A 16,019-nucleotide genomic window follows, 5' to 3' on the forward strand; every position below is an offset into this window, starting at 1 on the left:
GATCCATGAGCCAGTCATATAAGGCCAATTAATGTAGGTGGGGGGGGGGGGGCTCCTATGAGGGGAAATTATGTAAGGAGCACTTTGATGGCGACATTTTGTAAAACGGAACTCTTGTTCAGACCGATTTTATTTAAAGGGGCACTCAGATGGGGATAATTGAAGACAATCTATGTAAGGGGGCACACCGATGGGGACAACCAATGTAAGGGGGCATTCTGGTGGGAACCCTGATGTATATATGGACTGATGAGGACTCCTAATATAAGGGGATGCAGGTTATGTTTAATATTCCTAATGTAAGGACAGACTAATACATACTAGTGTTTCCGGCTCACTTCCACACTGCCTCTACACTACCTCTCAGACCCTAGACAGGGGGTACTTGTTCCCTGCATCTCTTTCACACTGTGTGACAGAGGGTCTCTGACTCACACCGTTCATGCCCCCCAGATAGTTTTTTCATACTGTCCCCAAGATCAGATAGATTAGATCTTGCCCTGGTAAGAGCTGTTTTACCTGCCAAAGGATTTGTATTTCTGACTTTCTAGTCTTAGGCTCCATTCACACCTGAGCATGTTGATTTACTGGCGTTTTTCAGGGGGCTTTTTACAAGCTTTTTTAAAACGTATTACAAGCGTTATACAGCTTCAGGAGTTGTTGTTTAGCCTATAGAAAGCACTAGGGGGAGGAGAGGGAAAGAAAATTAGCGGCGGATAACTGGTGTTTGAGGAGAAAATGAGCAACAAAACTCTCGTAAAACGCTCAAGTCAGGTGTTTCTGTTGAAGTCTCTTGGGCCAAAAACGCTTGAAATCTACCAAAAAAAAAGCTCACATACTTTTTTGAGCCTTAGGTGTTTTGCTTCAGGCAACAGAACATTTCGATGTGAACAGGGGCCATTGAAATGAATGGGATTTGGGTTGTTGAGCATTTTAGAGCTTCAAGCAGAAAATCACTCAGTTGTGAACAGGGCCTAAGAGTTTACACCGCTCTGCCACACAGCGGAGCCCTGTCTTCCAGGGGTGGATACCTGATTTTTCTCTGCTGCAGTTCACAAAGGCTGTCCATACTAAGTTTAGTTTTTTTGTTTAGCCAACATTTGCACCAGTTTTAGTAAGTCTCCCCCTTTAGGTCTACACCATTGAATTCTGAGTGGTTGTTGTTTGTTGCTTCCCACCATTCACTTTGTTCTTTGTATAAGTTTTCACCATCAAAATATATTCTGGTGTTAGAATCGCTATCTTAACTGGCTGTCTGTAATATAAACACAGAAATTGGGAAAGCTGATATTTTTCCAAGGAGATGACAAACATATTTTTGGTATAAGTCCCAAATTCCTAATTTTTTTCAGTGTTACATGACAGTCTGTTTATAAATGATATTTATTTCCTAACATGTACTTGTGAACTAACATTGTTTGCTATGGGCGACCTCACTTTTTTTCTTTTCTGCTTCTCAGTTTTCATCCAACAGTTCAGTCCCACTGGCCTTTTTGGGAGTTCATCATGCAAATGTTAAAACCAATATTCATTTCTAATTTTTTTAAGTAAATGCCATGCTCAATAACAGCCATTACAAGAGGTCTGCTGTTGCCTTTATTGAAAAGTAAAAACCTCTTCTATGCCATGTGTGTGTTTAGTTTCTCTTTATGGGGGTTTGACTTCTCCCTATGCAAGCTCAATCAATTACCATTCCACTACCCAGTGAGTGAAAGTTTAAAGAAAGTAAGGCCCCCTTAACAAAGTTAGAGGGACAAAGAAAAGCTAGTACAGGTTCATAGAAGAGTGATGGCAGTAAAAAGACCAAGTGGTCCATCGAGTCTCCCCATTTATATATAAATATAGGTTGTTCTTTTTTTTGTCTGAGTATATTGTGGGTCTATGTTTGTCCCAAGTATGTTTAAATCCACTTACCATTAACTGAAGAAAACTTATGTATACAATTCCTAGCAGTGTCAACTGTTTTTAGATATTAACTGTATTTTGAGAAATATTCCTGAAAAATTAAGTGGCGTTTGCCTCAGTAACTAAACACATAGACTTGTTTATGGTCTATCTGTGCCACCCACACTTGTCGCTATTTCTGAGTGGAATAGAAATTGGTGCATGGTCCGCTTTCAATTAAAAAAGGGAATGTAGCAGTTTTCAGTGTAGAAAACTGCCAAAGAGGTTATATGAGCAAAGCCCTCCTCCTTACTCCTGATCTCAGCTGAGTGGAGAGGAAGGAGCAGGGAAGGTCAGAGGAATCTAAAGCTTTCAAGGCTGTTTACCTTTAGAAAATAAAAAATGCACATTTTTTTGCAGTTAAAAAAATGTGCATTTATTATTATTTTTTTCTAAAGAGCCTGCAGATTGTGGGTGCTATGTCCATCTCCTCCAGACAATCGGGATAGCTGTCTGCCCATACCTCAGATAAGGGTAGGCAGTTACTTGAGAGCAGGGGAGAACTGGGAGGACACTCCTCAATTTATAGCTTTTAGCGCTGTTGCATTTTGAATGACAATTGCGCGGTCATGCAACACTGCACCTAAACCAAATTTATGTAATTTTTTCCCACAAATAGAACTTTCTTTTGGTGGTATTTGATCAAGGTTTTTTTCTTTTTTGCTAAACAAATAAAAAAAGACTGAAAATTTGAAGAAAAAAAAAAGTTTTTTGTTTGTTATACAAATTTGTAAATACGTTTTTTTCCTGCACTGATGAGGCTGCACTGATGAGGCTGCACTGATGAGGCTGCACTGATGAGGCTGCACTGATGGGCACTTATATGTGGCACTGATGGGTAGCACTGATATGCAGCATTGGTGGGCACTGATAGGTGGCACTGATGGGCACTAGCGGGCTCCCTGAGCCCTGATTGCCATCCCTGGGGTCATGGGTGGGCATCCATGGGGTCATGGGTGAGCATCCCTGGTGGTTCTAGTGGCACCTAGCCCCCCCCCCAGGGTCTGCACTGGTAATCAATGCTCTGATTACCAGTGCAGACCAGCCCCCCCCCCCGCCCCCTGTCAGGAGAGCCGCAGATCGGCTCTCCTCTACTCGTGCCTGTCAGGCACGAACTGAGGAAAGCTGATTAACGGCACTTCCTATTTACTATGTGACCAGCTGTGATAGACTCTTTACTGAGATCGGAGATGAGGTGACAGAGTGGTCAGGATAATGCAACCACCTTCCCGCTGTCATTTGCCTATTGGACGGGCGGGAAGTGGTTAATGAGATGGCCATGGCAGCGTCTGTAGGTAGATCTCACCCATTGTCACAGGGAAGGGAGATTGAGAGGAAAAGGTGCAAATGCTGGAACATGTTACCCTAAAACCGTCAGAACATGTAACATGCTCCAAAGGTGAACTTATGCTTTCAGCTTTAGCTGTACTGCTTTCTGTGTTGTGTCTGCCACATACTCAGCATGGAACAGAGAACTGATCGCTCCTTATTTACAATACTAATTGCATCCCTTTTGTTAGCAGCAGGATCTGCTGTTTCCTCAGTTTTTAAGAGTGTCACAAGCATTATCCTCCCATGGTGTCTTAATGTAAAAAGAAAGTGCAACTTTTTTGCTTTACATGGATGTATTCCTCTTCTGTGACCTCTGCATTTTTAAATTTCACCAGAGATGAACAACTCCTGAAACACAGGGAGATAGGCTTAAGTGGAAAATCCCTTCTATTGGAGTCAACAGTCAGAAGGGAAGATGTTCTGTCTTTGAGTTTCTGCAGAACCCAGAATTGTTTATGTATAATGTGTATCTAAACCTCAAAACAAACATTTATTGCTGCTAACCAGTCCTTACATATGATGGCTGGATTAGTTTTCTTTTTTTCAGGTTTTTTTTTTATTTATTTTTTCGTCTAATAACCCTTGTAGCACCCTTCCTAGGTTGACAGCGCTCTATCCCTATACTGCATCTTTGGAGGAGCAGCATTGTCACTTTTAGGACGAGAAGTATTTTAGGACTACAGATCACCTTCCCGTCTCCTCCCCTCTATACCATAGGGTGGTATTTTATAGTAAAGAGGTTACCTGGGCAGGAAGATTACACTGCTTGAGATAACACTACACAGTGCGCTGGACAGAAGTGGATTTCTGACAGGATCAACAGATATTTATCGAACAGATAGAACAATACTTTTTCACTGGGATATTTAACAGATTCAAAGGGGGCAAAAAAGTCCAGTTACTTTTTAATGTCTACATACACTTTAGAGTCCGCTTATTTACTGTGAAATAAAGCTTAGGCTTTGCACTTTCAGATTTTTTTCTGCTAATTATTACACCTCTGAGAATTCCTGAAATCAGGGCCAATGAATCCTTTATGGTGAGGTGGCTGAAAGTAGACAAACACCAGAGAGACAATTATTTGGTGTATGTCCAATCCCACATGTACACGGGTGATAAAAACATTTCACAATGATATCTTTTGTAGATACCATTCCAAGACTTGTTTACCATGTTAGGAATGCAGTAAACTGTGAGTCACTAAAAAGAACTTTTAACTGAAGGAGAATTTCAGATTAAATTGCGTTCATTTATCAGATAAACTCTATTGTGGTGTAAAATCATGGATTTATGAGTTAGGCGTTTTTTTTTTAGCAGTGCTACTACTTAAGCTAGTCATACGTGGCAAAAAACCTGTCTGAATCCTGCTGAAATAGATCAAAATTTGAGCCGTTGGTGGCAATGCTGACACCACCCGGCTCGACAAAGTCGATTTTAAAATCGTCTGAGCCTGGTGAAAAATGATTGGCTGAACAGTGACTGCATCCTGTCAGGCATAGCTACTCTGAGTATTCAGACTGCTGCGAGTCCTGTGGCTGTTTAGATACAATAGCATATACACTCACTGGCCACTTTATTAGGTACACCGTGCTAGAACCGGGTTGGACCCCCTTTTTCCTTCAGAACTCCCTTCATTATTTGTGACCTAGATTCAACAATGTGTTGGAAACATTCCTCAGAGATTTTAGTCCATAGGGACATGATGGCATCAAGCAGTTGCTGCAGATTTGTCAGCTGCACATCCATGATGTGAATTTCCTGTTCCACCACATCCCAAAGGTGCTCTATTTAATTGAGAACTGGTGACTGTGGAGGCCATTGGAGTACAGTGAACTCATTGTCATGTTCAAGAAACTAGTTTAAGAGGATGTGAGCTTTGTGGCCTGGAGCTTTATCCTGCTGGAAGGAGCCATCAGAAGATGGGTACACTGTAGTCCTAAAGGGATAGACATGGTCAGCAACAATACTCAGGTCGTGGCATTTAAACATTGCTCAATTGGTACTACGGGGCCCAAAGTGTGCCTAGAAAATATGCCCCACACCATTACACTACCAACAGCCTGAACCATTGATACAAGGCAGGATGGATCAATGCTTTCATGTTGTTTTAGGCCCTTACTATTTGAATGTCACAGCTAAAATCGAGACTCGCTAAATCAGGCAACGATTTTCCAATCTTCTATTGTCCATTTTTGGTGAGCCTGTGCGAATTGCAGCTTCAGTTTACTCTTCTTAGCTGACAGGGGTGGTACCCACTGCCATAGCCCATTTGCTTCAAGGTTCGATGTGTTGTGTGTTCAGAGATAGTATTCTGCATACCTTGGTTGTAAGGGGTTATTTGAGTTACTGTTGCCTTTCTATCATCTCAAACCAGTCTGCCCATTCTCCTCTGATATCAACAAGGCAATTTCCTCCACACCACTATTGACTCACTGGATATTTTCTCTTTTCGGACCATTCTCTGTAAACCCTAGAGATGGTTGTGCGTGAAAATACCAATAGATAAGCAGTTTTTTAAATATTCAGACCAGCACATCTGGCACCAACAACCATGCCCTATTCAGTCACCTAAATCCCCTTTCTTCCCCATTCTGACGCTCGGCTTGAACTTACAGTTACACAGTGAGGTTAAAAACAACACCAGTCCATCCAGTTCAACCCATGATGAGAGTGTGTATAAGTTTTTCATGTCAATGGTACATTGTATACTCCTGTATGTTGTGGTTGTTAAGGTGCCCATCTAATAGATTTTTTAAACTATTGATGCTCCCTGCTGATACCACTGCTTGTGGAAGAGAATTCCACATCCCTACTGCTCTGATGGTATAGAACCCTTTACGCAGTTTAAGGTTAAACCCGCTTCTCTTTCAATTTTAGTGAATGGCCACGAGTCCTTATATAGTCCCTTTCGCTGAAAAGTTTGTTCCCTATGCTAGGGTTGCCAGTACGTTATTTGTACATTGATATCATATCCTCTCTGTCGTCTCTTCTCCAGAGAGAATAAGTTCAATGCTTGTAGTTTTCCGTCATAGCTGAAGTCCCCCATACCCTTTATTAGCTTTGTTGCCCTTCTCTGGACTCTCTCTAGTTCCAGCACATCCTTCCTGAGGACCGGTGCCCAGAACTGGATGGCATACAAGAGAGGGGGCTGGACCAGAGTCTTGTAGAGTGGGAGAATTATCATTTTATCTCTGGAGTGAATCCCCTTTTTTATACATGCCAGTATTCTGTTGGCTTTGCTTGCAGTAGCTTGGCATTGTATGCCATTATTGAGCTTGTCGTCTATTAGGACCCCCAGGTCCTTTTTCATCTTAGATTCTCCCAAAGGCTCTCCCCTTAGTAAGTAACTTGCGTTCGTATTTCTGGCACCCAAATGCATCATCTTACATTTTCCAACATTAAACCTCATTTGCCCACCCCATTATTTTGTTCGGGTCTTCTTGTAAGGTTTCCACATCCTGTGTAGAAGTTATTGCCCTGCTTAATTTAGTATCATCCACAAATACGGAGATTGGGCTGTTTATCCCATCCTCTAGGTCCTTTATGAGTAAATTAAACAGATTTATCCTAGGACAGACCCTTGGGGGACCCCACTTTCCACACCTGACCATTCCGAGTACTCCCCATTTATCACCACCCTTTGGACTCGCATCTGAGGCCAGCTTTTAATCCAGTTACTCACCCTATGGTCCATACTTGCGTATCTTAGTTTGTACAGTAAATGTTTGTGGGGAACTGTATCACATGTTTTGTCCAGATACACCACATGCACAGATCTTCCTTTATCTAGATGGCAACTCACTTCTTCATAGAAGCTTAATAGATTGTTCTATTGGTCTAGAAATTCAGCAAGTTGTCTTCACCACATCTAGATGCCTAAATGCATTGAGATACTGCCATGATTGGCTGATTAGCAATTTGTGTTAGCAAGAAATTGAACTGGTGTACCTAATAAAGTGGCCAGTGAGTGTATATGAATATACAGTACAATTATGCAGATTTCTCCATCCACGCTATCCAGCTCATGGGGCTTAACATGAGAAATCTTTACACGTATGATTTGCCTTAGAGTGCCCAAAGACATGAAATCAGCACTGGTTGGATCTGGTGACATATTTGTTTTTTGGTGGAGCTCTTGAAGTAGAACATGAGATTCAAAGGTGATATCTGTTTTCTGAGCTATTGGGATGGCTGGGTGACATATATTTGTTCCTCCTGTATGGAACATATTTTGCTGAAGAACCTGTATTAAACTATTGGTTACCTTCAGATGCATTTGCATGCATCTCCCATGGCAATGAGCTAAGTAGCCTCTATGACAGATCTTCTTACCTGTTGTTTCACTGACTGCAACCAGCATCTAGGACAGGTAAGTTTGGGTATTTTAAACATAGCTATACTGGATATACAATATGGTTGCACTACTGTGAGAGTTGCACTGTTCATAGTACACCAGTAATTGCCTTAGGACAGTGAATAAAACAAATTTATGCAGCGCTAGCAATAAATTAGTGAAAATATAAAATTATGATAAAACCAATCTATATCATACAAGAAATCATAATATAATGTATCAATCACATTAAGTGCATAAAATAACTGCAATAATTATATAAAGTGCATGATAAACTAAAAAGTTGAGTATAGTTTTCAAGTGAGAAGATTAAAGTGCATAAATAAAAAATTTGGTGAAAAAAGTCTTTATTGATGATCCAATAGGTGCCAAAGTGCCAAGTGAATAAAGGTGCTTATAAGGTGAAGGTGCCCTCTTGGTTCCCCACTCACCGGATTGCGATTGTAAAAAAGCCCTTGGTATTATTGCACATTTGCCCAGGATCTGATGTGGGGTTCCTCCGATGTGACCTCCAAATTGAAATCGTCTCCGATATCACCATTAAAAGAAAAAAGGGCCATACATCGCGAAGTACGTAGGTATATTTTATTTCCCCAAAAAGCGATTCAATACTTACAGGATAAAAAGGTTAAAAAAGCATGTATCAAACAAAGCGAGTGGCGCCGCTCGTAGCGTGCGTTCCACATACAGGAAGTTCCCAACCGGAAATGACGTTACGTCCGCAACCGGAAGTGCGTCAACGCGTTTCGCCGTCACACACCTTTTTCAAAGGACCTTTTGAAGACGCTGTGTGTGACGGCGAAACGCGTTGACGCACTTCCGTGATGTTTTTCTTTTAATGGTGATATCGGAGACGATTTCAATTTGGAGGTCACATCGGAGGAACCCCACATCAGATCCTGGGCAAATGTGCAATAATACCAAGGGCTTTTTTACAATCGCAATCCGGTGAGTGGGGAACCAAGAGGGCACCTTCACCTTATAAGCACCTTTATTCACTTGGCACTTTGGCACCTATTGGATCATCAATAAGGACTTTTTTCACCAAATTTTTTATTTATGCACTTTAATCTTCTCACTTGAAAACTATACTCAACTTTTTAGTTTATCATGCACTTTATATAATTATTGCAGTTATTTTATGCACTTAATGTGATTGATACATTATATTATGATTTCTTGTATGATATAGATTGGTTTTATCATAATTTTATATTTTCACTAATTTATTGCTAGCGCTGCATAAATTTTGTTTTATTCATTTATTCTAAGATTTTTCTTAGTGTTTTCAGCAGCTGCACACTTTCACAGTTTATCACCATAATTTATCACTATTGTGCAGCGCGGGTTTAAAATTGTTTTTTCATTTGCCTTAGGACAGTGATGGCGAACCTTTTTGAGCCCAAGTGCCCAAACTGCAACACAAAACCAACTTATCTGTTTCAAAGTGCCAGCAGATTAATATATCGCCTCCCAGCCAGCTGTCAACTGCCTTCTGAAAATTGATTCACCATGGATTGCTTTTCAGAAGAGCAGCAAGGGATGCTGCATAAGTAAATGCACCCTAACCTGGCTACTCACCTTTGCACCCCAAAGCCCCCCTCTTTGCTTACTTCTACATGCCCTCCACTGTTCACTATTGCACCCCCACAAAGCTGCTGACCCTGAAAAGGATAACCAGTCAGTGGCGTGCCCACAGAGAGGGCTCTGCGTGCCAGCTGTGGCACGCGTGCCATGGGTTCGCCATCACTACCTTAGGAGATTTGACAGGTTAGCCTTTATGAGAAACAAATGAAAGCCAAAAACAGCTAGCGCACTGCCACCAAAAACTGAATAAAATAAACAAATAATGCTGCTGCAGCTCACACTTAAGTGTGTTCCCTCACCGAATCAGCTAAAAAAAAAACCCCATTAAAAATAGTGTGGCGCTGCTGACAAATTATTGTATTAAAACATTACATCTAATTAAATAAAAATAATATCAATAATCATAACATCTCAAAGTCCACCACACAATAATGAGTGATATTCATATCAGTGACATATACTTGTATATCAGTGACATATATTTATATATCAGTGACATATATTTGTCAGCAGCACTACACTGTTTGTTTTTACTTTTTGTTTTTTTTTTTTTTTTGTTTTTATACGAGAAACTAGTCTTTTATTTCCAAATAGTCTTACATCTGCATGTAAGGCCAACTTTAGGTAGCACTAGTTAACAAGATTTTTTTTTTCTTACAAAATAGCTAATCATGGCCTCTAGACCTGCCTTCTCACCCTTTTACCTTTTGAGGAACCCTTAAAATAATTTTCAGGTTTTGTTTATATTACCTTAAAAGTGCTCAGTGTAGAAGTGACCCTTTATATTGGAAGTTAGTGAAAAATTCCCCCTTGCACATGTGGTCAGTGTAAGTGGAAGGTCAGTTTACCATTGCTTACTGTGTAAAGGGTTAGTTCACCTTCACCAAAAAAACTGCCTATGCAGGTCTGTACATCACAACAAACTGTGCAGCTTTGACTAAAGTTGGATAATGCCCTTGCTATAGGTCTAGGCCATTTACAAACCTTCCAAAGCCTGGCTAAAAAAAAAAAAAACCTTCAAAGATGGCATCACCATGTCTAGCTGCTAGGACTTTTCTAAGACATTTCAACTGTTACTGCTCACCCCCACTATCACAGAAGTGAACTTTCAAAATCCCGCATGTGTGTGCTCCTCTGTCTTCTTTACTGCAGCATCTCTGAGCTCAGAGCTACTGCGACACGGTGTAAAGAGAGCACATGCAATTGGGTTTAATCACCTGGGAGTCTCTTAGAAACCTCCTAGCAACAAGGCAGGATGGGATAATGCCACTTCTGGGAGTTTTTTAGCCAGGCTTCAGGAGATATGCAAATGGCCTACACCTATAGTATAGATGTTATTTAAAGTGGCTGTAAGGGTAATTTTTTTTTTTAAAATAAGAGACATCTCTACCTACCAGTTCTATGCAATGGAATTGCAAAGAGCGGCCCTCGGACCTCCTCTTCTCAGGTCCCCTGCCGACGCTTCTGGCTCCTCCTCTATATCTAGTACCCCCACTGGAAGCCATTTCCTATGGGGGCACTTGTGCATGCTCACTCCCCAGCCCAATTGCTGCATCCATTGACAGACACAGGGACTTGGGCCCCCCCCCCCCCCCGCTCCCAGCAAAGCCAGCGAGACACGGAAGTGAGGGGAGAGAAGAGCTGCAGACGTGCACAGCGTTGAAATGAATGACAGCCTCAGGTAAGTAAAAGGGGGGATACTAAAGTCTAAATATTTTTTGGATTAATGCAAGTAATGCATGAAGGTTAAAAAATATTTAGGCTTTAGAACCACTTTAACTTTGGTCAAAACTGCACAGTATGTTTTTATTTGAAGGCACTCATTACCTGTATAGGCAGTTTTTTGGGTAAAGGTGAACTAACCCTTTAAAGTGGTAGTGAACTCTGTTGCACCACTTGAACCTACAGGTAAGCTTATAATAAGGCTTACTTGTAGGTACTGTGAATATCTCCTAAACTTGCACAGTTCAGGAGATATTCAGAGTGCATGCAGCTGATGACATCGCCGGCGCTCTGAAGGTCCGGCTTACCGCGCCGGACCTTCAGAACTCATGCTGTAAATGGCGGCTTCGTGCACATATGCGGGAGTGATGTCAAAGCCGCCCCAGTCACTCACGTCGCTGGAGACCACAAACCCGGAAGAAACACCGGGGAAGGTGTCAGCCGTCTCAGCGGTGAGCGGGCGCCGCTGGAAGGCCTTCTCTCTAAGACAAGTAATTCATATTCAGTTAGTATGCAGTGCATACTAGCTCATTATGCCATTATCTTACAGGTTTTTTTTCCCTGGAGTTTACTACCTCTTTAACCACTTGCCGACTGCCTAACGCCGATCTACGTCGGCAGTCAGCCCCTCACAGGCAAAGTGACGTAGGGCTAAGTCACTAGCTTGTGAGGGTCTAGGGAGCGAGCGCGCGCCCCCGCGTGGTCACGGACCCCCCCCCCCCCGCGCGCGTGTGACCAGCGGACCCGATGTCCGCCGGTCACTCGGCGATCCGCGGGGGAGAGGGAGAAAGTCAGGCGGCTTGTGTAAACAAGCCACCTGTCATTCTCCCCGGTGTATGAAGGCTGATCATACGGTTCTACTATGTAGAACCGTCGATCACTCTTCATACATCTGAAGCCACAGCCAATCACAGTAGAAAGCACGCCCCTAGGGACACACACAGCCCCTCCCTCTCTAATAAAGTTAACCCCTTCACTACCAGTGTATTTTTACAGTAACAGTGCATATGTATAGCACTGATTACTGTAGAAATGTCACTGGTAACCCCAAAAGTGTCAAAAATGTCAGTCAAGGGTCCGATCTGTCCGCCGCAATGTCGCAGTATCGCAAAAAAAAAAAAATCGCAGATCGCCGCCATTACGCGTTAAAAAAAAAAACAACAAAAATGACAAAATCTTTCCCTTTGTTAGTAAACGCGATAACTTTTGCACAAACCAATCAAAATACGCTTTTTGCGATTTTTTTTTTTTTTACCAAACATAGGTAGCATAGAACAAATTGGCCGAAAATGTTAAAAAATTTAGATTTTTACATTTTTTTGGGGGGGAATTTCATATAAAAAAATGTGAAAAATATTGCTATTTTTGCAAAATTGATGCTCTTTTTTGTTTATAGCGCGTGATCAAAAAATCGCACAGGTGATCAAATACCACCAAAAGAAAGCTCTGTTTGTGGGAAAAAAAGGACGCCAAATTTGTTTAGGTACAGCGTCGCACGACCGCGCAATTGTCCGTTAAAGTCACGCAGTGCCGAATCGCAAAATACCCCCTGGTCGGAATGGGGGTAAAATCTTCCGGGGCTTAAGTGGTTAAGGAGCCCCCACCAACCTCAGGAGGAACCCAGTGTTTCCACAGAATCGTGGTTGAGAACGGCTGTTCTAGAGAGTGCACACAATCTATGCCAGGCTCCTTTTAGAACAATGTGATTTTAGAATCTTTTTTTTTTTTTTTCATTAAAATGTAAACTCTAAAAATAAATTTCTCTTATTTGCTCTGTTAAATTAAATATTGAAAGTTTTTTGGTATATCTGTTTTATTAAGTAAAAAAATGCCTGTTGCCGTAAATCTTGCTGGTTAGGGCAGATAAGGAGGAGTTGGTGTCCTCTGTAATCCATCAGAAATTGAGTAGGCAGGGCTGCTCAGGAATTTAAAGCTATCTTGTGATGTCAAAGAGGAAAGTAGGAGCATACTATAAATACTTGACACAAGAACAGTTACTTTCTGTATTTGCAGCATGATTAAATAGTTAAAACTGAGAAATGTGCATGTATGCCAGCGATATACGCTTATATATTTATTTGCCTTATGTGTCTAAAACTTTTAAATTTTTTCAGGTTTTGTAATAAGCATGCTCTGACCGCTGTGCCTCATAAATCCTGTAGTGTAATTTGACTTTCACCAATAGTTATCAAGAACTCTTCCATTTTCTCCCTAATTTCTGTTTTCTTTTGTTTAGCCACATAATCTTTCCTTTATGTTCGCAGAGTGACATGGGAGGGAAGAAGATCTTGCAAAGGAAATGGACATCATTCTTGAAAGCACGATTGGCCTGCTTCATGCCGTACTATGAAACATTAAAGAGTGCATACACCCTCGAGGTGGGGACCTGGAATGCAACCATCTTCTATGGAGCCTTTATTTTACAATGGTAAGTTTTAGAGTGTTTTTTTCTGCAAAGATCTTCAATAAAGTGACCACTTTAGATGCAGGAGAAGCAGGGTGAAAAGAAAATGGAGTTCTCCATAATTCCAATAACACCAGCATTCAGGAGAAAGTGAGGCATAGATGTGGCTATGAGTAAGCGAGTGTAAACTCGGGAAACGCGTCAACCTTTTGTCCTCCTCTGTGATGTTTTGATGTTCAGTTTTGGATCTACAGTGGTGAATGAACTTCACATGTTCACTTACATTGGTGTGCGGTCATCACTTTGTGTTTGAAGATACTGCTGAGGCATAGATGTATTGGATCCATGGTATCCAGACAAAAATACTTTTCTTGTGTGTTCATGAGTATACTAATAGGATTTTCATTGATTTTAAAAAAAAAAAAAATGTCTTCCTCCCAGGCTTACCAATTGTTTGTTTGGCAGCTAATAATACATAAGTAGTAAGTCTGAATTATTTGGTTAGGAAAGGGGGTTTGCGATGGAGAAACACAAGCCAATGATCTTTTGGGAAGGGGCTGCTAAAATAGGTTTGTAGAAGTTTAAATAACTTGGTCAAGAATCTGCTCAACCGAGGACAGGACCATAAAATGTGCAGCACATCTCCAGCAGCACTACAGCCTGTCAAACACATATTGGGAAATCAGGGATTGAGGTGCATCAATCTGAATGAGAATATACAGGTATATCAAAGGGGACCTTAAATGCCAATTCAGCTGAGGTTACATTGATAGAAGTTAAAGCGGAGTTCCAGCCATTTACTCACCTGTCCAACGGTCCAGCCGTGCGGCCGCCCGAAGCCTCGATCCTCTCCCTCGGCGCCGGCATCACTGCTGTGGGCACCCGGCTGTCACAGTTTGTGGCTTCACAGCCGGGTACCCACTGCGCATGCGCGAGTCGCGCTGCGCGCCGTGATTGGCCGGCAATCTTCTGGGACCTCTGACGTGTCCCAGAAGATTGCAGGGAGGGAGGGGGAGAGGAGAACTTCCGTTCAGGGCGCCGCAGCGCTCCGAGCGGAAGTGGGAGCGGGTACCTCTCAAAACTCGGTACCCGCTCCCCCCCAAAAAAATGACATGCCAAATGTGGCATGTCAGGGGGTCAGGACTCCCTAAAGCGGAAGTTCCACTTTTGGGTGGAACTCCACTTCAAATTGATCCAAGAAGCAACTGTAGACCAAATTCTTTGCCAGTCCCCTTTGGTTTTGGTCAATGATTACATGGCGCTCTCTGATGGTGGGTGGCATACCATGAGGTAAAGAGGTAAAAATATAGAAAGTAAAAAATGGGTAGAAAAATATAAAAAAGGATGAGGTGGAAGGGGGGAGGGGGACACGAAAGCGGCTGCCAGCTGGAGCAAGGAGAGGCTCTGAGGAGAATAAACAAAAAGAAAGCAGCGCCAGCTTAGTGAAGCATAAGGTTTATTAATACAAAAAACACATAGTGACTTACTCTTAGGTAAGTAAAGGCCGGTTCGGTAGGTGAATGGGATCATACATCTTCTTGTCCTGGATACCGTTGCAGAAAGGAGGGGTGCGGGGTGCCGTGGTGCGTGGAGGTTGTTGTCTGGCAGCCTGTCTGATGGTGCTGTGGTGCTGGAGGACTCTGTGGGGCTCCACTTCCTACTTCCTGTCAGCCCGACATCACTTCCTGTGAGGTGGAGGGAAAAATGGGCGTTGCTAGCTTTCGGAGCATCCGTGCTCCTTCATTAGGCGGTCTATTTATTTTAATTGCAACACACCTAAAAAGCACATATAACGCACAGGTGTGAATAAGGGCCCTAGAATACAATTGTTCCTTGATCTCCAAAATGGATACTTTTCCCTATTTTTTGTAATTGCTGATGAAAATGCTCAAAATCTGACTGTCAAGATTTCATCTTTGCTAATTCCTAAATGCTTGTAGTCCTACTTATTTAAAGCAGTTGTAAACCTCAGACATGAAATATGAACAAAACATATCCTTCTATTGTGTGTACTTGTCATAATCCAGAACAGTTTATTTACTAAAGTTGGAGAGTGCAAAATCAGTTTACTTATGCATAGAAACCAATCAGCTTCCAGGTTTTATTGCCAAAGCTTAACCACTTGCCGACCGCCCCACGCAGATTTTACTGCGGCAGGGAGGCTTGGCTGCGCACAATCACGTAGATCTACGTAATTATGTGCACGTGGTCTCATGCGACGCCGGGGCCACGCTCCCGCCGTGATTAGACGCGCGATCGCCACCAGCCTCCCGCAATCTTCAGAGAAACTATGTAAACAAAACAGGCGGCTCTCCTTTCAGACAGGCACAATGAGATTGTGTGTCTCAGCTAACCTGAAACCCCAATCAATGCGTGCCTGTCACCGAGCCCCCCCCCACAGTTAGTAAGCACAATTTAGGCTCACACCTTACCCCTTGATCACCCCCAGTAATAACCCCTTCCCTGCCAATGTCATTTATACAGTAACAGTGCATATTATTTAGCACTGATCACAGTAGTAGTGTCACTGGTCCCCAAAAAGTGTTACTTAGTGTCAGATTTGTCCGCCGCAATGTCGCAGTCCCGCTAAAAATCGTTGATCGCCGCCATTACTAAATAAAACAAGAAAAAAAATAAAAAGTCCAAAAATCGATTCCATAATTTGAAAACGCTATA

At 42.2% G+C, this 16,019-nt stretch overlaps 1 protein-coding gene across 1 annotated transcript in view; it reads left to right on the plus strand.

Moving 5' to 3' along the window:
* Positions 1–16,019, plus strand: part of SEMA4G (semaphorin 4G) — a 224,570-nt gene that overhangs the window by 168,292 nt on the left and 40,259 nt on the right. The window contains exon 8 of the mRNA XM_082268409.1: positions 13,204–13,367. Within this exon, the coding sequence (XP_082124535.1) occupies positions 13,204–13,367 (164 nt within the window). The remainder of the gene's footprint in view (positions 1–13,203; positions 13,368–16,019) is intronic.

This window comes from Pelophylax lessonae (assembly GCF_965119305.1).
Source record: "Pelophylax lessonae genome assembly, chromosome: 9".
In the NCBI taxonomy this organism is placed as follows: Eukaryota; Metazoa; Chordata; class Amphibia; order Anura; family Ranidae; genus Pelophylax; species Pelophylax lessonae.